The 21,750-nt window shown below is 52.4% G+C and overlaps 1 protein-coding gene across 4 annotated transcripts in view; it reads right to left on the bottom strand.

Moving 5' to 3' along the window:
- Positions 1-1,770: 1,770 nt before the first annotated feature.
- LOC144732288 (kinesin-like protein KIFC3) overlaps positions 1,771-21,750 on the bottom strand; it is a 48,530-nt gene continuing 28,550 nt past the window's right edge. For 3 of the 4 annotated variants that reach the window (XM_078613732.1, XM_078613731.1, XM_078613734.1), the window contains 14 exons: positions 19,468-19,665; positions 17,615-17,788; positions 15,039-15,186; positions 14,182-14,312; positions 13,616-13,763; positions 12,125-12,306; positions 11,499-11,603; positions 11,160-11,290; positions 10,505-10,628; positions 9,476-9,605; positions 8,011-8,240; positions 6,955-7,083; positions 5,555-5,614; positions 1,771-3,722 (listed from right to left, as the gene is read on the bottom strand). In XM_078613732.1, the coding sequence (XP_078469858.1) occupies positions 5,588-5,614; positions 6,955-7,083; positions 8,011-8,240; positions 9,476-9,605; positions 10,505-10,628; positions 11,160-11,290; positions 11,499-11,603; positions 12,125-12,306; positions 13,616-13,763; positions 14,182-14,312; positions 15,039-15,186; positions 17,615-17,788; positions 19,468-19,665 (1,857 nt within the window). In that variant the 3' untranslated portion in view covers positions 1,771-3,722; positions 5,555-5,587. The remainder of the gene's footprint in view (positions 3,723-5,554; positions 5,615-6,954; positions 7,084-8,010; positions 8,241-9,475; positions 9,606-10,504; positions 10,629-11,159; positions 11,291-11,498; positions 11,604-12,124; positions 12,307-13,615; positions 13,764-14,181; positions 14,313-15,038; positions 15,187-17,614; positions 17,789-19,467; positions 19,666-21,750) is intronic. The other variant, XM_078613733.1, reaches the window with a different exon arrangement.

Below are 21,750 nucleotides of genomic sequence, written 5' to 3'. Positions count from 1 at the left end.
GTGATGGACTTTGAGATCTGGAGCGGCAGTTGCGGCGGATGTACCGGTGGTTGTGTGTTGTGATGTAAATGGATGCTCCCCTTGAATCGGCGTACTATGAGGTACTAGACGCAGGGATAACCTGTGTTAACCATGTCTGCAAAATGCAGGGGCCATCGTTGGTTCTGACGCCATTCTCCCCTTTGTGCTGCGGCCTGTGTTCAGCGTTGAGCAACAACTATGTAAAGTAATCCCATACTCGTGGAGACTATATCCCCTTGTGAAACGCGTACCTAAAGAGGGTATATAAGGTGGAGCCCGAACTCAGTTCAGGGCGCAAGGCTGAGGCAAGACTGCAAGAAGACGACCAAGACGGAGTGCAGCTGGGCTGGGTTCAGCGGAGCTGTTCCGACTCTCTAATTGTAAATAAAGACTTACCCTTGTTGAAATATATACCTCCAAGGAACTCCTTTACACAGATAGTACAGGCGACCGCGAGTGACAGAAATATCAGTACGAAAACTAAAGGAGCAACACAAAAAATGTTGACCATATTTTTTTGTGTGTATTATAAAATATTTAACCAAGAAATCTTCTTGCATAAATATGTATATTTAGCAAGGATAGGCACAGTGTACATACAAAGAGGCATTCATGTCAATGTTTTTTTTTTCATAAGGTGAGAGAAATTAACACCGCAAGTGAGCTTTTTAAGATTTCTTTTTCATTGCAAAATTAGCAAATAACATCTTCAAATGGCGTTTTTCGGACTATCATTCTCAATCGAGAGTAGTCCCTATGCTTGGTCGGAGAAATGTTTTATCAGCTTTAGCGAGTGACAGCGGTGGTTGTGGTAACATAGGAAGCAGTACCAACTGTATAAAGTTATCACGGAAGGCCGACGAAACAGAAGTGCCTAGGGCCTACAAGAGCCTTAATCTGGTCCTGGCGCGTGTATGTATGTATGTATGCTGAACTTCTTTCGCACCGTACATAGCCAATCGTGCCGGATCAGCCTAAAATCCTAATGTGCTCAAGCTCCCGTCATAAACACACATCTACAGCCTCCATAACCGGCGAACCACATCGTTTTGTTTCTCGAAGTTTGCCGATAATTTCCACCAACTGAGGCAGAGCCCGCAACTGAACGCTCGTGCCCTATCCACACGACGACATAGAGCGAGTGCATCTCAGTTCTGTCTCCACACCGACTCTATACATTTGTTTAGCGAACAATGCAGACTGCATTACACATTCCTGCGGAGGGAGCTGGTAGGAACGTTGGGTTGCTCGGTCAATGGCCAGGGTCAACGGCGGCGTGGTGTATTCTGCAAATATGCCCGACTGTGAGGGCGGGCACAAGCCGGCGTGAGTAGGTTAAACGTTGAGTTTTATAAGGGCACCACGGGGTGACCAGCCCCTCCCCGCCCAGCCCCACCCCTCCCACCCCCCACCCAGCCCCACCCCACCCTCCTCACCCAGCCCCACCCAGACCCACCCCCCCATCCTTGGATGCACGACGGACGGACACAATAATCCCCTGTGGGCTGGTGTAACCAAGAGGTTCCTACCAGTAAAACTCGCCAACTAAAAGAACATCAGTCACCAACGAAAAGAACCACCACACTATTATCAGCAGCGCCACTTTCAAATCCACCAGCGCCATCAACAGCAGCAGCTGCCCGTCTCATCACCACGAACGAGTCCACGCAAAATATTTTCGTGAAAATGTTTTAAGAGGTGCAGGCAATCCGATCACTGCCTCGGTGAAAAATCAGACTTCAAGTTGGAAAAAATGTGGTCATTTTAATAGTCACGCATACGAATACAGAGTATACATAGTATATACGGTACATATCAAAGATGCAGCACTGTCGTATGGCTATACACGTACGGCATCCTCGTACTTTCACGATGCCGTGGCTATCAACAACGGCAACGTAGAAAATGTGCACATTAAAAACGGTAGAAATCCTCAGTTATATCATATAAAGCGCTTATACAAATTTAATTTAAAATCAAACGACCGTATTCAATGCGCCTGACGCACAAACGAGATTTGCGTACGCAGGCGTTTGTTCACGTGCACAATCTTAATGAGAAGATACAAAGGCGCTCCATGTCTCAAAGCTGCATTGCCAACACAACACTTTTGGCTGGTCAAGGTTTATATCTCAAACTCTTTGCAGTTTCGTTATTCCCCCCCCCCCCACCCAAAAAAAACCAGAGCAAATTTTATTTTCAAATAAATATTTGTTCGCGCGGAATGTGCGTTCGGTCACTGCATTTGTAAACTCGTCCGCCCTGTAAGCGCAGCACTGCACACGTAGGGTCCTCTTGCCAAAATCAACCGCTGATTTGAGGGCCTCACCCAGAGCAACGCTCGATTTTTGTTAGCATACTTCACCACGCGGGAGAGTACGCGCTTGGTCGGGGTGGGCAGCATATACGTGGAAGCATAGAAGCGCAGTACAACAATTGTATTGCACTGCCCCTCGATGACCCAGATCCCATCTCTGAAGCAACCTATGAAACCTGTAAGGTATGACACAGTCACCCATCCAAGCACTATCTAGGCCCAACCCTGCTTTTCGTCTAAATTCTGACGGGCATTGGGTGCATTGCGGGTGATTCGATCATAGGCACGTACGCACACTTTATAAAAACAAACAAAAAACAACCTTGTGTTTCTGGACACACCCGTCAGCTTGGTCCGTTCGGTGACCTCGTTTCTCAGTTCCCAGCTGGGTTGCCCGGTGAGGCAAGTCAGCTTCCACACCTCTCCGGTGTCGCAATAGGCAGCAGCAGCAGCGGCAGCAGTTGCACTCTCAGTGGTTGGCCGCGCAGGCAGGCAGGCACGCACGGAGCGCAGCCCTCGAACGTAGCGCGAGAGAAATCGCCTGTGTCCCGCGCCGGTTGCTTGTCAAGAGTCCGCTGGACATGGGGTCACGGCCAGACGCCGGTGAGCAATAGGCACTTGCGTGTGGGGGTTGTCGTCTTGTAGTTTTCTCCGGTATCGGGTGCATTCTATTACCAGCAGTTGATAGACCATGGCTCGTGATGATAATGTGGCCTGGGTCTGTAGCCCAGGCAAGCTCCTTCACAGTGCATGGCTCCTCCGGGGAGCTGACAGACCAACAGATGCTCCATGTTCCGTATGTCACACCCGGTGCTGGGTGGCTGCCGCACCGCTCTGAGACGTTGAGAGCAGTGGTGATGAGGGACCACTGGGGGCCCCGGGCATAAATTAAATTTGTGAGGCCCCCGTTCCTCCTTCAAAATATATACAAAAAATCATAGTGAGATGACAGAAGGGATAAGAGACTAGAGATAAGAGATGTAGATCAAAAATAGAGGGGTGGTGAGATTGCGGGAGAGAGAAATGCAGATAAGATAGACGCGAGATAAATTACTAGGTTTGTTGTGTTAATTGGTCCGTTATGTTTATTAGGATTTCAATTCAAGCTCATACTTGATGCACCCCGATTTTTCGTTAATCCGCGGCTCCTTGTGCTTCATGGAGGCCTACACTTTTGCTTAGTTTGCTTATGCTGAGCACCGGTTAAAAAGCTGTGTCAGGGCATCTTGTAATACCAGCAGAGATACCAAGACAACGCTGAAAACCAGTTCGTCAGAGTCCATTCCTCTTGGCGCTGTGTATGCCAATCTTGCCAGACGAGTTGGGAAATGATCCTCTTGTCCAACCTCCCAGAGACAGCTGTGCTCGCCATGGAAAATTTCTCCTGATTGAAAGAAAATATTGACATAGGACAGTGCGTCTCATTACTCCGAGAATATGAGGCTCTGTCCTATCATCGTTACATTCCTAACCAATCTAAATACCAACAGTACGCTTATTTTGTTCTATTGCAGCATGGTGGAAGAGACGGCAGTGGCCTGCAGAGGCCTTCATCCATCAGCGGATTGATCCTGGCCGATGATTATGTTATGAGAATGCAATTGTTTTTTCCCATGTTTCTATTTTTAACATGTCAATACTATGACGGTCAGTTATTTTGTCAAATCGACTGCTGAATGAAGGCCTCTTTATGCCACATCTCATGTGGGGGTTGTTTGACCATACTTTACCCTGCCGGTCAGTGCAGACTCTTGAAGCGAGGGGCCCAAGTCCAGTTCAGATATCGCTCGCCACTGATGTTAGCCGTGACTGAGAATTAGGCTCAGGTCGCCGGGGTCACAGCACAGTGCACGGACCGCTCCCCTGAATGTCTTACCCCTAATTTCATGAAACGGTGCCGAGGGGTGTTACACGAGACGGAGAGATTCCCATTCGGCACTCTCCCAGACAGCGGCGTAACTCCACCCCATGCGAGAGAACAGCACCCGGAAATGTGATATCACTACTTTTGAGGTCCCTTTAATTGCCTCATTCACATAGTCAACGACAAGGACCCCCGTGTAGACTCGTTGGGGAAAATGCTGTTAGACGAGCACCTATGAAGGCCAGCATGGCACATGAGCGGGTGGGTGGCCAACACCACCACACCCATCCACCGTGTTCTCGCCAATGCTGATGTTTACACACCGCGTCAGGTATTCATTTAAGGCTGAGTCGACCTCGTGGACGGCCAGGAACAATTCAGATATTCGCTACAGTTATTGGTCGTGAGCAAGAATTGAACTCGGGTCGCCGGGTTCGTAGCACAGCGAGCGAACCACTGCATGACCGCTCCCCGTTAGTTGCATTTGTCGTCACACTTTCTCAAGTGCGTTGCCACAAGAGATGTTCAGTGACATGACAGTCGAAGCAACATTTTCAGTCCTCATCTGGAAAATGTCAAATTAAAGTCGAAATTAAACTCCACGTAAAACATAAAGTGCGTGCAGTCATTGGTGACTGAGCCGATTTCATCAATTCTCTGCACTCAACAAACCCGGTTTTCATCACGGCTGTTTGCCCCGATTAAAACCTACGATCGCAGCAGTGCCACGTCGGTGTCCACCTGAACCGCCCAACTGCCCCCACGATGTGTATATTTATGTTAATTAGTTTTCTCTGTAATGATTTTTTCCTTGTAATGTGTATTCTCGTCATTTATGTATTCGTTTTTTTTTTGCTAAGTAGTGGGGGGTTTTTATTCTCGGTTCTTTCGGTAAAGTCACGTAGAAGGAAAATAATAAAAACAAAACTATAAAATTCTCACGACCTTTCGATTGCAACACAAGCAATCATCATCAGGTGTGAAAACCACCGCAATTTTATTGTTTTTATTTTATTTTTCCTTTTTCCTTCTACGTGACTTTACCGAAAGCACCAAGAATATGAATCCCTGCAGTCACGAAAGCTTTAAATATAAATGTAGTAGTGGGGGTTTGTTTTTACCACTATCTGTGTGCGGAACTGGATAATTGATGTGCAGCGTTGTGGGATGCAACTGCAAGAATGACGCTTTATACGATTACATCATTTGTACAATTATTTAAAATCATTTGTACTATTATTTAATCCTGTCTTGTTGAAAACATACTATGCACATGCTTAACGCGAGTTCCGTTCGGTGTAAAGCGTTCATCATCCACGGCGACCGTGGTGTCCTCACCAGTGCACACTTACCTATAGAATCCAGGTTCCGGCAGCTTCCACTCTTCATATTCTCGAAAGTTTTCCCTTCATCTAAAGAAAGAAAACGGGTGAATAACTTGATGAAAAATAAAAACACATTTCACCCTTTTCTGGCAATAAAACTGGAGGTGTTAAGACGTTCAAACACCAAATAGAAACCTTTTGCAAGGCATCAAGTACTGCATTAACCATACTTGTGGCAAAAAACGCAAGTAAACATGCGCTAATAATATACTCGCGTTGTCTTTGAAACTGATTGGCCTACAGCAGAGACAGCCTTGTTGATGGCCTAGTCTCACCAGTCTTAGACCAGAGAACGCCACAAGGCGCACGGCAGAGAGGCAATGCAAGTTCCAGAACACTTATAGCTCGGGGCGAACAGTTATATCTACCTTTTTGCCAGGATACAAATGATGAAAAATAATAATCGGTTTTACCCTTTTCTGGCAATAAAAGATGTTAAGATGTTCAAACACCAAATAGAAACCTTTTGCAAGGCATCAAAAGTCTACATGAGCCACAGGTGAATAAATTGACAATTAAAAAAATGACACTTTTCCTGCTAGAGGTAACGGCGCAGCCCTTGCAATTGCCTGTTCACGGCACTTCTGGCGGAAGGGCCTCCCCGCTAGAAGGGGCCCTGTAGACCCTTTCTAGAAATGACATTTTTTGGCCTACTCTTCCACGCTGGCCAGACGTGTTGCAAGAGCCTGGTGAAGCCACACTTCACCCCACCACACGTGGCCTGCCGGTCAACTGTGCTGTACCCATTAATACTGCTGGGCGCACAAACGTGGGCGGGGTTTTAAGAAACCTGCACCATTGTTGGCGAGCGATTGAACCGGCGAACTCTGGACTGCAAGTGTAGTCTGATAAGCATTACGTCACCACGGCCGCATCCGCATCTAATCCGACTTGCACTGCACGGAGTTTATTGTTTCACGTCAATTCGTGTTTGTACGCACGCAGTGACTTCGATCCCTCGTGCGTCACGGGATGTTTTTGTTCTGATTTCTGTTCGCTTTCACTCTGCTGTTTGTTTTATTGCTCGACTTTGTTTGTTTTCTTTCGTCATTTGTGTGGCTCACGTGCCACCGTTGCAAGTGAGACTCATCTTGTGCGGTTCATGCAGCCTCGATGCCGCCTTGCAATCGGTGTCTATTCGGTGTCCGAACATCTTAACACCCCCCGTGTTATTGCCAGAAAGGGTGAAATCCATTCTTCGTTTTCATCATTTGCACACTGACAAAAAAACGGGTCCCTTAGACATCGATCTCTTGAGAGTTCCCACCCAGTTCAAAGTAGGGGGGGACAAACATTTCGCTGGTGAGAACAAATATTGATGGGAGGTGCAAAATTAAATTTCACGGTCTCCACGGCCGATCACCGACCTCCGCTGGCATCGTGGCGTCCGGCGGCTCGACCCGGCGGGCGGCGGGCCCCAGCTCCACGGCGCGCGCGCGCTGCGCAAAGTGCAGCGAGCAGATCGTCTCGGCCGCGTGGCGCGCCGCCGGGGCCACCTGGTCAATCGCAGTGCAGACGACGCGCGTTTCATCACAGTTGGACCGCGTGCTGTTCGGCATGGTGCCCGACATTGCACTCCACGTGCCGGGCGACTCGCAGCGCGGCCAAGAGCCCGCGCACCGGAGAGAGGGCTCCGTACAGCAGCACGGCCGCCAAAACCTGCACAGTCGTAGGATACTACGCAATTTGGATTTCATCAAGTGCTTAAATGCGACTCACCGCGTATGTACATAGAATCGATCAGATCGTACAGAACAAAACAGTGGGCCATTTAGAAGCCAAACAACCACTGCGCAGAGGCGCGATGCGAGAAACGCGGGTGAAATTGCACGATTACGACGCGGATTGACATTGCTTCCAAATGCACCAGCGTCTGAACACGCTGCAGAAACAGCGGGCGTGTTTATTGTAGAGAGAGGCAGTCACTGATAGGCAGAGGGAGCGAGGAAGCTGTAATGAGCGATCATCTCAAATAACCCTTTTTTCTGGCGCATTGAGACCTACTATATGGGAGCCACGGCTTAAATAATAAATGATGATGATGAAGACAGTGCGGATAGCTGTAGGGGGGAAAGGGAGTTCCATTCAATCGGGGGCAGCAGCGGAAAAACAAGAAACCTATCCTCTTCTTGATTCTTTCGGTAAAGTCACGTAGAAGGGAAATAATAAAATAAAAAAAATACAACATAATAAAATAATACATTCTATTATTTAATTTTATTATGTTTTGTTTTATTATTTTATTATTTCCCTTTTACGTGACTTTACCGAAAGAACCAAGAAGATGAATCCCTGCAGTCACGAAAGCTTTAAATCGAAAAAAACAAGAAACCTATCATGACCTGTAATAAATTCCCCACCGTCCCTCCGACCCGGTCGTGGGCAAGCGCTCCTCCTTCCCCGCACGGCTCGCGAACTCTCACCTGGATGACCATGAGCGTCTTGCTCTCCCGGGCCAGCGAGTCTTGCAGGAGGTACGTGAGCTTCGAGTTCCGGAAGGGGACGTGCGCCTGCTTGGCCCGCAGCGCCTGGATCACGTCGCCGAGCGCCGCCAGCGAGCGGTTGATGTTCTGGGCCTCGCGGAGACGGTCGCCCTCGGCCCGCGACTTGGCGAGCCGCTCCGAGCCCGCCAGGTCCACCAGGTTCAGCCTCCCTGCGACCGAGTGCCGAGGGTCATGCGCGCTGTACATGCACAATGTGTCTTTACTTACTTCAACGTTTATCGATGAACCTACCACATTTCTGGCAGGCTCGAACAGGGACATGCGGTGAGTTGAACAGGCCCTCTCTGTCTCAGTCATGGCCACTTTTACAAAGCCACGCCGACTCAACCTCTAATTCCGCCCAGTGAGCTGCCTCCTCCTCGTGCTTCCAGCATGTTGGCCCCACCCACTGTTCATGTGCCCCGCCCACTGTTCAGGTGCCCCACCCGCTGTTCATGTGCCCCAACCCACTGTTCAGGTGAACCCGCCAACTGTCCAGGTACCCCACCCACTGCTCAGTTGACCCACCCACTGTTCAAATAGCCCCACCCAACTGTTAAGGTAACCCCGCCCACTGCTCAGGTAGCCCCGCCCAATTTTCTTTGAGTCTTTCGGTAAAGTTACGTAACTAGAAAGCTAAATTAAAAAAAATTAAAAAAGTGATAAAATTAAAATTCTTAGTTTTTCTATCTACGTGGCTTTACTGAAAACCCCAAAGAATATGAATTCCTGCAGTCACGAAACTTTAAGTCAAGATTACAGCCCCATCCAATGTTCAGGAATCCCCGCCCACTGTTCATATAAACCCGCCCACTTCATATAAACCCGCCCACTGTTCAGGTGCCCCGCCCACTGTTCATGAAGCCCCGCCCACTGTTCAGGAAGCCCCGCCCACTGCTCACAGGCCTTGCCCATGGCTCAGGTGGCCGGAGTCACAGTAAAGGTTAAACCGGGGATAAAATCCTGATTTTTGCAAATGCTTTGGATCACCGGAATGGCCTTTCTTTGAACCGGCACTGCCCCAGTCAAACCAAGGTCGTTTGGCAGCCTAACTGCAAGTGTGCCAAAACTCTTCGAGGTTTCCAGTCGAAAACTTGTGGCAGTTTTCGGTAGGCAAGGCCTTCGAGCAGCCGCGGGGGGATTAATGTCAGAGCAACGCCGCTCACCGTGGCCACGGAGCCAGTGGTCGAGTGGGCGTCGCCATGTAAAAGTGGGAGGGGGTCGACGGAGGGCAGGGGAGGCTTGCCAGCGCAACATGTGTCCTGGTTGAGCCTCCCTGTAAATGTGTTACCTCTCCTCCACACCCCCCATCCCTGCCCCAACCCCCGCCGCGACCCCGCAGAGACACAGCTTGGCCACGCATCGGCATGGCCATGGCTGCCCGCCCGGCCGGCCCTGCGCGCACCTCGTGTGCTGGTGCCCGTGATGGAGTTGGTGGCGCTGACGGTGACCAGGATGAGCGCGTGGGAGCGCGAGCTGTGCTCGTTCATGTTGGTGCAGTGCGTGGCGCGGTTGCTGTGGCCGAGGGACACCAGCTGTTGGGAGACGTCAACGCCGCGGTGGCATACGTCTGAGAAGTGGAATGTGTTTTCGCTTTCACTGCGAGCAATAAAGTAGGAGGCGAGCAGCTACAGAGCAACCCACCACTTTCACGGGGGACACGTCACGCTCCAATTGATTTACAGGTGTTCAACATTCCACTTATAATTCAGAACTAAGGTAGCACGAGGATTAGAATTTCACTAAAACACGTGAACACTTCCCCCGTTACAAAAAAAACCTGTTTTTTTTTCAGATGGCGTGAGCTGTTATTATCATTACATTTGACTTGGAGAGTGAAAACAACATTCAGCGTAGAACACTACCGTCTCGGCAACCACTGCTTCACTGCCATCTGCGGGGGTCGCAATGCAACAGACATTGCCAGCAGGTGCGTAACAAATGGAGCACGGGGGGAAATCGCAAGCCCATTCATCACCCGTGCGTTGCGGCAAATGGATAACCGTGGGCGTGGCTAAGGGTACAAACTATACGCTCTTTTTTATTTCACCAGGTAAGGCCCGATGAAGCGACCTGGCCACAAATGTTAGCTCAATGAAGTGGCTCATAGTGTGGAAATTTACAGCAGCCAAATGCTCAAATTGCATGTTGTGTTTCTAATTGTGGTAGGAAAAACCGGAAGACCCAGAGAAGAATCCACGCGACCACGGGGAGAGAGAGACACGCAAACCCCAAATATACACAGCAGCAGGCGTGAGGGATCGCGATCAAACCTACGACCTCCTGTATACCAGGCGAGATAGTTAACATCTCCTAGCCACCCCAGCGCGCCCAAAGAAGAGAGTGGTCGGGATCAAACCCACGACATCCTGTATACCAGGCGAGGTAGTTAACATCTCCTAGCCACCGCGGCGCGCCCAAAGACAAGAGTCACCCTGTGGACGTCGCCGAGCGAGGACACGGGCTCCTGCCGCAGGCCAGGCACACACAGCTCGCCGCTGCCGTCGGGGCAAAGTCGGATGTCCAAGCGGCCGTGCCCCTCGCTCCCGAGCAGATCCCTGCCACACGAAGACAAAGATTCCACAACCCCCCGCCGTTAAAGCCTTTGGCAGACTGTTGGGGCAAGTACTGTTTTGCAAGCACCGATAAAGAACGCACGCGCACACGTACGCGCAGGGCGAGGGGGGAAGGGAGCGTCGTTACGCGACACCTTACAGCGTGGTCAGGGCTCATGCTGTATTTCCATGGACATTCTAAAGAGAGATCTTTATCTCTGTGGAACTCAAACTTTTGCTCCACCTCCCTGACCCCACCCCCCCCCCCTAAGGCCAGAGGTAAGAGATCACATTCAAACGATCTTTCAAAAGTAAAGAAAATTCCAAGAGTTGCGCAATGCTTTTCGCGAGCTGACATCTACTATTTAGTCATTTCCAGCCACGTGTTTTGTCAGCTCAGTTCACTAATCGTGTGAATGTGGCATCGGTGCACAGCTGCTGAGGCTGCTAAGTTCTGCCCGTCCCGTGGGACAGCATCGACCGACGGGCCCCTGCCCGCTGCCACCGCTCGCACCGCTCGCAAGGGGCCCTCACCGCAGAGTCTCGTTGTAAATCTCCAGCATGCTGAGCGACAGCGCGTACCGCCACTCATCCTGCCGCTCTTCCATCTCCTGGAAGAGGTGCTGCAGCGCTCGCTGGTTGATCCCAGGCGCCTTGGCCGTGCCCTGCGCAGAGGATGATGATGACGATGGTGATAGTGTACTTCTATGCTCCTTGGTCTCTGCTGCCGACCTTCAACGCGCACTAGTCCGGCGTGGTCGAATAACCCCATCGCTCGACCCACACGGCGCGGAGAGGCCCTCATCCAGGAGCGGCCCTACGCGTGGAGCCAGACGGGAGGGACGCGCCGTGTTCACCAGCGAGGAAGATTACCTCCATGGTGTACGTCTTGCCCGAGCCCGTCTGGCCGTAGGCAAAGATGCAGATGTTGTAGCCGTCCACGCAGGACATCACCAGGTCCTGTACCTCCCTGAACACCTGGCGGGGTAGACACATGCCCGTCGAGGTGTCTCGAGACGGAAAACGTGCGGCGGCGCGAGCAGGCGTGCGTGCGTGCGTGCGCAACACACGCAGAAAAGGACAAGACCAGCAGCTTCCACCTCGTTTGAAATTCACACTGCACGTTCGTTCGTCAGTAAGGAATTGCATAGCAAGGCCCTCCTGTAAAATAACCTCGAATAAATAAATTCAGCACAATTCATCATCGTTATCATCGTTATAATGTCATGATCGATCCACTGCAGGATGAAGGCCTCCGACCGAGGCTCCTGTGGGACCCCGAGTCTCAGTTTGCGGTCGCAGTTCACGAACCAAACTGGTACAGTGCAGGCGGCGCGAGGGACAAGCGGTAGCCGAGTGTCGGGGGCGAGTGCGTGAGTACGTGCGTGCGTGAGTACGTGCGTGCGTGAGTGCATGAGTGCGTGAGTGCGTGCATGCGTGAGTGCGTGCGTGAGTACGTGTGTGTGTGCGTGCGTGTGTGTGTGCGTGCGCGCGCTGACCTCCTCCTGGGAGGCGTGCGGGGGGAAGACGCGGTCAAGCTGGAAGGAGTGCTGGCGCCCTCGCTGCACCACGTGCACCGCGCCGTCGTCCTCGGGGTCCACCTGCACCACGCTGTGCGCCGGCGTGCCCTCCCCGTCCTCCTCGATCGCCGGGCGCACGCGGCACAGCACGCGGATGTTGCCTAACGCGCGTGCGTGTGTGTGCGTGTGTGTGCGTGCGTGTGCGTGCGTGTGCATGTGTGTGCGTGCGTGTGCGTGTGTGCGTGCGTGTGCGTGCGTGTGTGCGTGCGTGCGTGTGTGCGTGTGTGCGTGCGTGTGTGTGTGCGTTCAGAGGGGTTCACCGCCGCCTACCGGGCAGGTTCACATTCAAACGCGCGGCTCGACGGCTCCGCGGGGTGCGCTCCCCGGGTTGTGACCGCGTGCCGTTCTGCACGACGCCCCACGTTTCGCTCCGCGAGCCGTGTGGCATTCAAAGATATTCAACCAACTAAGCGGGGACACATTCTGACACCTCAGTCGGCACACAAGTGTTATGATTGTTCGTCCTTAGGTTTATTTATAATATTACTTTTTCCAAGAACCGTCAACCAAGTGCACCCCACACCATTACACCAAGCGAGCTACGTAAACCACGTGCAGGACTCATTGGCACTGCCATAGCGAGAAACATCGTGTAAATGCGAAAACCATCAAATATTGTGAAATAACAATCAACATGCAAGATAATGTCGATGCGGTTATTTTGCCTCGAACGCGCTCGTAGTGTATCGTTATCCCAAGACATTTTCTTACAGCTCCGCCATTTACACGCCAGAGAATCGATTCGTGGAGCACTCTCAGGGAGCGACCTCGGTACAACCACCAAATAATTCTCAAACGCATTCGGACCGCTTTACGCTCGGTTCCGTCCCACTTGTGCCAAGCCGCCCTCAACCTTGGCCTACTTTAGGCTAGGCCCTTGGCCACATGAGGCCACTTAAAAATGGCTCACACACAATAATTACCCATCACTGCAAGCACCTTAGCCACACCAGTCGGGAACAAGAGGGAAACATTTCCAGCCTGGCAGCAGCACATGATTGCTTTGTGTACCTAAGGTAACTTTTCTTTTCTATCCGTGCACTTAATCCGCCTTGACGTAACCCAGATCATCACCCTTGCAAAAGAGGCAACGACTTTTCACGATTCTCAACGGGTGCTATTTTCATCTCCTGATTAAACAACGGCCGATATTTACCCATCCCTGCATACCGATTGACCGGCATCTGTCACTGACGGCGACAGAAGTCACGGGGCGTGTGATCGCCTGCCCTAAGCTATTTCAAGTCCTAATCTGCTCTCGGCAAGGGGAAGGTTCCCGCACAACTGGATTAAGAGGCTCCGATTGATTGACCGGATGAGCTTCAGTGCCCTTCGCCGCGCCGAGCGGGCGGATAGCGCGCGTCTCGCAGCCTTAGCGTGGCTCAAGCCGATTAAGCGCGTCCGTCGTACCCCGCAGCTCCACCAGCTGGTTGTGGTATTTCTTTCTCAGCGCCATCTCCCGTTGGTACCGCCGCTCCATCTCGTCGCACCGCTTCGACATCTCCTCCACGGCTCGCGCCAGCTGCCGCGGCGAGCACACGGGCGGCACAGAAATCCCCTATGTAATTTATAATGAAACAAATCATATTATTATTGCTGCTGCCTAAAAGACAGCAAGCCGTGAATTAATATTAAATATATATTTTACGGGTGTTATGCCTCTGCGAATCAACAGCGCAGTACAAATGAAATTGGAGCTCATAATAATTGTTCTAAAAGCATCCAATGACGATGCTGTGCTGAGTCTTAAGTTTATTCCAGTGGAGATAAATATCCTGCAGTGGGGGCTCTCACAACCCAAGACAGCAAAAACACTCCACATGACAGACTGTGTCCGACAGATTGACCAGCATGCCAGAAATGTCTTGCGGCCGGACCACAGACTGCTGCCGGCCACCGGCGTAAATCGCGACGCCGAAAGGGAACGATCGCGGCGCGTTTTATCCCGCGCGCTCACGACACCGCGGGTCACTCACTTGGGTCTCCACGTTGGCCACGCTGGCCTCCAGCAGCTGGGGGAAGCTCTTGGTCTCCTCCTTCAAGCTACGGTAGTCGCTCGCCAGGGACAGCAGCGCCGGGCCAAGTGCCGTCAGCCGGTCCTGCACGTCTACACGGTGGCGGCGGCACCGGACGGAGAGGAGCCAAAGGTCACGGCGGCATTCTCCGGAATACGACAACGCACTTTCGTTCCTGGATTATGAAGGGGATGACGGTTGGGGTGGGGGGGTGTGCGTCTTATAATCCGCTGTGAGGCATCCGTGCGGTCTCCTCTTGCATTGGGCTGCTCAGCTCCCATCCTGCCACCAGGTGGCGCGATCGGCCTGTGCGAGGAACGACGCGAGCAATCCCCCACCCCCTACTCCCCCGCAGCGTTGACTCGGGCAAAACTAAGATCGATTAAAAATATATAATAATTATAACGTTGCATGGAAGGTGGGTACAGTACCTCTGGATTGGCAAACTGAAGTCGTGGTTCCCGTTCTTTTGAAAGGGGAACAGAGGATGTGCTCCAACTACAGAGGAATCAAACTCCTCAGCATCCCAGGTAAAGCCTATACCCCAAGAGGAGCTTGCAGCCGTGCCGGTTAGCAGGTCGTTAACGATCGTTCCGTCCGTCCTGCTCGGGGCGGCAGTTGCGCTCCGTGCACATTTATCCCGTTCAGTTACCCGTATATTCCGTTTGCGTTCACGTCACCGTCCGAATCCCCAATCTCCCTCCGGGTGGGACATCCTCGCCGGAGCGGCACGGCCGTCAGCGGGCGCACCGGGCACCGGCGGAAACCCGGCGTTGCCGCGAGCGAGGGCCGGGCGAGCGAGGGCCGGGTGAGCTCACCCAGCACGTAGGTGTGCGCCCTGCACAGCTCTGCCTGCGAGGTGAGCGCCGTCTCGGCCACCGCTCGCTCCTGCAGCTCCTCGAGGCGCTCCAGCTCCTCCCGGAACTCCCGCCGCGTCAGGGCGGCCTCCTGCTCCGCCGCCTCCAGCTGCGAAACGGCGGCACGCATGCACCACCATCACACACACACGATTACACGCACGCACCACCATCACACGCACGCACGATTACACACACGCACACACCATTACACGCACCACCATCACACACACGCACAATTATACACGCACCAGTACACGCACGCACACACGATTACACGCACGCACGCACACACGTTTACACGCACACACCATTACACGCACCACCATCACACACACACACAATTATACATGCACCAGTACACGGACGCACACACGATTACACGCACGCACACACACACGATTACACGCACGCACCATTACACACACGCACGCACCATTACACGCACGCACCACCATCACACACACGCACCATTATACACGCACCAGTACACACACACACCACCATCACACACGCACCAGTACACGCACGCACACGCGATTACACGCACGCACCAGTACACGCACGCACCACCATCACACACGCACCAGTACACGCATGCATGCACGCATGCACCATTACACACACACGCGCGCGCGCAATCACCACCAAACGCACACACCATCGCACATGGCCACTACCATCACACCACGAGACATAACCTGAACAGATTCTTGGGGCGAGTGCTGTTAGCGGGCACCTCTGAAGGCCAACACGGCGTACAAAGGGGGTGGGTGGCCATACTTCACTATTGCTGGTCAGCGTGGAACGAGCACCGATTAGCACGGTTGGCTGTGTGTGTGGTGCGAAAAAAGTTCAACATGCTGCACACACACGTACATACGGAATAATATTTACGCCCACGTCACGGCACGGGGTATTCGGTGCTCGGCCAATGAGACGCCGCGTCTCAGCGGCGCACCTTGGCTAAACGTTTGTCACAAATAGCCGAGTTAAAATAAAAATGAGAAACCGTGGGCACTAATACAGCGTTCCCATGCCAACGCGCCTCACACACAACCCTCGGGGACATGGCACCGCCCTTTAATTACCCCGACTGAAGTGGGATTTTATTCGGTAAAGCGATTTTTGCCTTCTGGGCGACAAACACATGACTTCACCAGCCACAGCGGGCCCCAAAATATATCGCTGGAACGAGGGTGTGTCGTCAACCTCGCCGATTCCGCGCACAACTCGTTCAACCGAAAACGCTTCTGTGCTGTGCTGTGCCGTGATGATTATTTTTTCACTTTTTTATCCGAGTTGCATTTTTCGGCATGAGCGCCGGCGGTCCCCCCCCCCCACCCCCGCAGACGGAGGAGAAGCGCGAACGCTCATTGACCGCCTTGATACCTGTCTTGTTTTACTTTCAGGGTGATTCGCTTGCACCCGTTACTTTCCTTGTCACCCGCCCCCTGGCCCCTTTCTTAAATACCTAAACCTCACCCCGCCGTGGTGGCCCGGCTTGTGAGGAGCAGCAGCCCCCCCCCCCTCCCCCCCCCCGTCTTCCTACCCCCCTCATCACTCTTTAAACCGGGTTAAATCGCGCCATCGGGTCGAACGCGCGACACAACGCTCTTGAAACGCACCCGCGCATTGCCTCGGTTAAGAAAAAAAAAGATCACAGAACCACTTCTGAGGTGACCTCAAGCGATTTTTTTTTGTATCTACACCACGAGAGGGCGCTGATCCTGATCCAACGCGGTGGGTTGGTGGTGTTTTTTTTTCTTCTTCGAATGAAGGTTAATCCAAATGATTTGACGCAACGAATTCAACGCAATGGCTTTTTGCGCAATCATTGGTGACCGGGCTGAGACCAGTCGACTCGCTATGTACGGGAATCCAGTCCAATCGCACGCGGCTGAAACGTCGCCACGTCATGGAAGAGGGGAGGAGCTATGTGCCAATGACTGGATCTTTTACCCGATTATGTTTGGTGTACTTCCAAACGAAACGTCGTCTCTAATTTCCACGTTTGGCTGTGAGGTGTTGCCTTTCTTCAATTTACCCACAGTTCAGAGAGAGGCCTAACTAAAACATCAATTAGAGCTGAGGAAAACCGAGACTTTGAATGTCCACAGATAACCGACAGATTTCCCAGGATAACCCTAACGGACACCCAATGGCACCCAGTGACGGATGATCCTAGTAGCAAAATTAGCATATGCTACGGGCCCCGTACTTTCAAGGGCCCCACACTAAATGCTTTCACGCTATCAATTCCGGTTCAGTGATTCTGCACTTGCTCTATTACTATAGCACTATACCACCTTCAACTTTTATAAATAGACTGGGTGTTTAAGATTAGCAATTTGTCATATTATCTGGCTGTATAGCAAATGAAAAAATTCAATTACTTTACTATGCAAGTAAAAAAATGTACGTGTTTTAATATTTATGTGTGTTTTTTATTTTAGGCCCCTTCATAACATGTGCAACAGGCCCCACAGTAGCCGTGCTCCACGGCTAGAGCTCCCCCCGCCCCCCCCCTCAGGCACCTGCAAGCGGAGGTGCCTCTCTGTGCGCTGCGATCCGTGCAACAGCTTGTGCAGCCGCTCCCGTTCGCCCCGCAGCTGCCGCAGATCGTCTTGCAGCGCCGCGTTCTCGGCCTTGAGCGCTTGGGGGGCCTTGCCCCCCCCCGTGGGGTCCGGGTCCCTGGGCCTGCCCATACCCTGGGCACGGCGAGACGCGCGAGAGAGCAGGCACACGCAAGCACGCTCGCATAAGCACGGACACACCTACGGGTAACAGTAATAGTAATGATAGATTAGAGTACTTTTTCAATCTACTGATAGATACCAAAACTAAACTATTTTTTATTTTACCAGTTAAGGTCCACTGAGCTATAGAGCTCTTTTTGTCGAAGAGACATGGCCACAAATGATAGCTCAACGAAGTGGCTTAGCACGTGGACATTTACGGCAGCTAAACACTCAAATCGCACGTTGATTCTGATTGTGGACGGAAAAACCGGAGGCCCCGCAGAAAAATTCCACGCGACCACGGGGAGAACATGCAAACTCCAAATATACAGGTGTCAGGGTTGGGAGTGAACCCACGACCTCCTGTATACCAGGCGAGGTAGTTAACATTCAATGAGCACCTATGAAGGCTGGCACGGTGCATGAAGGAGGGTGGCATAGGCAGCATCACCGCACCAGGTACTCATTTGAGGCCTAGTCAACCTAGGGGAGGCCCAGGACCGGTTGAGATAATCGTAACCAGTGTTGGCCGTGAGCGGGAATCAAACTCGGGCCGTTGGGTTCGTAGCGCAGCGCGCTGACCGCTACACCACCACTCCCCCCACATGCACACACAGATATACTCACACACGCATGCGCACATGCTCGTACGGACATGCGCACACACACGGATGGACACACACACACACGCAGGCATATGTATACAACGCAAGCACGTACATAGGTCAGGCGAGGACGTGCTTCTCACCACAGCTGCCGCATCCGCCAATGAATGACGCGATATTAAAAAGCATTTTTTCATTACCCGTAAAATCCCTGGCTACTTTGAAGTCTCGTACATAAACACATTAATTTAGAAAAAGAATTGGGACATTTTCTGCAGGGAGGCAGGTCAGCGCTGTGCTGGGACCGCGCATAAAGGAGACGCACTCGCTCGCTCGTTAGCTTGCTCGCTCGTTAGCTTGCACGATCTTTCGCTCGCTCATTCGCTCGCTCGCTCGTTAGCTTGCTCGCTCGTTAGCTTGCACGATCATTCGCTCGCTCGTTCGCTCGTTCGTTCGCTCGTTCACTCACTCTTTCGCTCATTCACTGCCATGGCGACATCTACCGCAGGGTTCCCACCGCTACAGGGAATGAGTTCCAAGCACCGTAACGCAGCTCACAACACTTCTCTTGCTGCTTCCTTCCTTGTGCTGCTCCTCCCACTGTCATCTCTTTGCTTCAATTCAAAAAGCGTGTTCACTCTTCCCTATTACACCAACGATTGTGCTATATCTTTTGCCGACCTCTAGGCGTTATTGGGCCTGCGCTCAGAAACTGCTTTGGGAGGTTTTACCTCGATGAACAAATGTGAACAAGAGGTGCCATCGCCAGCGCGTGAACCGGGAAGGGGCCCCTACGCAGATGAAATGATTTCCCAGAATAAGGCCGAGAACGCGGCGCTGCAGGACGATCTGCGGCCGCACGGAGCGGCTGCACGGAGCGCGGCGCAGAAAGAGGCACCTCCGCTTGCAGGTGCCCGCAGTGGTGGTGGTAGCGGGGTAGGAGGGGGTGGCTCTGTCGCCGAGGGGCACGGCCACAGAGGGTGCCGTGTGTCATCCTGGAAAATAATTTTAGTCCTTTGTCGACACTTCAGAGCAAGCAAGCACCTTCATGAGTGACATCATCTTCCCGTTGCTGAGCAGCGGCGGCGGGCTCCTGGGCTGCCCTGCCGAGCCAGTCTCCTTGCCCTGTCCCTGTTGCTGTGCTGCCCTGACGCCGGGTTGCTCCAGCTCCTCCAGCCTCTCGAGCCTCCGCTTGAGGTCGTCCTCCAGCTGAGCGACCCGCGACTTGAGCCGCAAGTTCTCCTTTGCGCGCGCGGCAGTGAAACACGAGAGCGACGGCCACTTTGAAAACCAACACAGAAACAAGCGGCGGTGGCGGCCGCCGAACGTAGGGGTCAGGGGTCACAGCGCCGAACTGGCACCGCTGAGATCAAGTGTTTGAATCTGGCCAAATACCAACGGTTGAACCGGGTTGTCGAGTCTTGCCTCAGCCGCCAATAACATCCAAATTGGGTTTAGTTCTTCACTTAAGCTGGCTAAATTCCAACTGTGCGAATTCAAGCAATCATGTTTGATTGACATGCCACAATAACTGTTCACCGTGGGGCCTTAGTGTGGATAGAGAGATACTAGTTGATCGACTTTGGGAACAGTTCCATGGCAACATTTGCCACGTGGAGTTTATGTGCACCCCCCCCCCTCCCCCCTCTGTACCAGGCTCCTGCTGAGTTATTATAAAAACATGAAAAAAAACAGATCCACTTAGTAGCTGCAAGATACTCGACACGACGCTGCTCTATCTATCCACACGCCCATACAGAAAGGGCCACCCACCTCCTTGCAGGCCTGTGCACACTGGCCTGTGTGTGTCTGTGTGTGTGTGAATGTGGTATTGTCAGCACAGCGAGTGAACCAGACGGAACGATTCTATACTTAATAAGTCTGGGTACTGCAAAGGTGCTATGTTTCACAGACGGGTGCAATCTGATGGTACAGGGCATTGTTGCAAAGAGGTTTTTATCCAATTAATTATTTCCGTAATTTTCATGCAATTTTCAGGGTTGGGACCGAACCAAATTCGGACCGCGACGCCGGTGGCACGTGGCATTACTCTCTTTCAAATAACGCCAGGGGACCTTTAACATCCACCGTGAAGCGGACGGCACGTATTTTTTCACGGTTCGTATGCCCGCAGCATTAACCAGGGTGGCCGCTGGACTCGACCTGCGAACACCTGCAATAGCAGCAACAAGCGGCGGACGCGCCACGGCTTGGCCGAGTCGGGGGGCCCACAACGCCGCGGCAGCAGCGGCAGTAGAGGCCGCCCGTGCCATGCGTCCGGAAAGGGCGTCGTCCCCGAGCGGACACCGAAGGCGTTTGGGGGCGGAGCCCACGGAATTAAAAACCTCGTCCATCCGCCAAGAGAGGCGGCTCCACTCGGCATCCCCTCCAGAGCGTCACGGCGATATCGGCGCGAGCAGCACACGGCTTAATCCCACACGCCAGCTCCGCCACCAAGCCCTGATCAAAGCTGACGCGCTGCGAGGATAATTACTCAAAGCCGCCTCGCTCTCTCTCTCTCTGTGCTGTGACACGAATACGTCTGGTGGCTTTTGATTATTGCCGGGTTGTAACGTTTGTTGGTTCTCTTAACGTCAAATTACTTGTGAAACACAAAGAATATCACCGCCGGCTTAGCGCTGAAGCTTCCGAGAAACTGCCGCTCAATTCACTGAACCCTGTGATCGATGGATGCTACAGGACATATGGAAGTCAAACTATGAGTGTTAAGGGAATACATTAATACATGTTTTAAAATGTACAAGGGACTGTCTCAAAATTAAAATAGGCGAAATATTTTGTCCATCACCCTTGTATCAGCAGGCAAACTCCATACAGAGCCAGTTCAGTGGGAGAAAATCCTTTGGGAAACCCTCAACTAACCTGAACCCATCACCACACACTTATGACCATCAACCCCACACCACCATCCCATCGGCCTGGTGGCTCAGGGGTAGAGTGAGTGGCTCGCAATCAGAAGGTTGCGAGTTAAAATCCTAATTGGGGATTGACTCAGCCCATCATCTCTCCGGCGTCGATAAAAAAAAACGCCTTGGGGGAAGTCAAAAACTTTCCTGAAGACGCTCAGCCACCACAAGAATGTGGAATTTCCACCACTACCTGCGCAGGGCTGTAAACAGGAGTTAAGCACTTCCTCAATGCTCAATTCAGCAAAATCTCGCTTTGGCCATCCAATTGCCAACGTCCCACCGCCACCGCCTCATTGCCCCATCGCCAACATCCCATTGTCAACGTCCCACCGCCACTCTACCATCGCCACCGTCCCATCGCCACCGTCCCATCAGCACTGTCCCATCACCACCGTCT

Source organism: Lampetra planeri, chromosome 42 (assembly GCF_965212315.1).
Source record: "Lampetra planeri chromosome 42, kcLamPlan1.2.h2, whole genome shotgun sequence".
Taxonomy (NCBI): domain Eukaryota; kingdom Metazoa; phylum Chordata; class Hyperoartia; order Petromyzontiformes; family Petromyzontidae; genus Lampetra; species Lampetra planeri.
The sequence above is the reverse complement of the archived record's forward strand: the minus strand, read 5'-3'. Positions and strand labels throughout refer to the sequence as shown.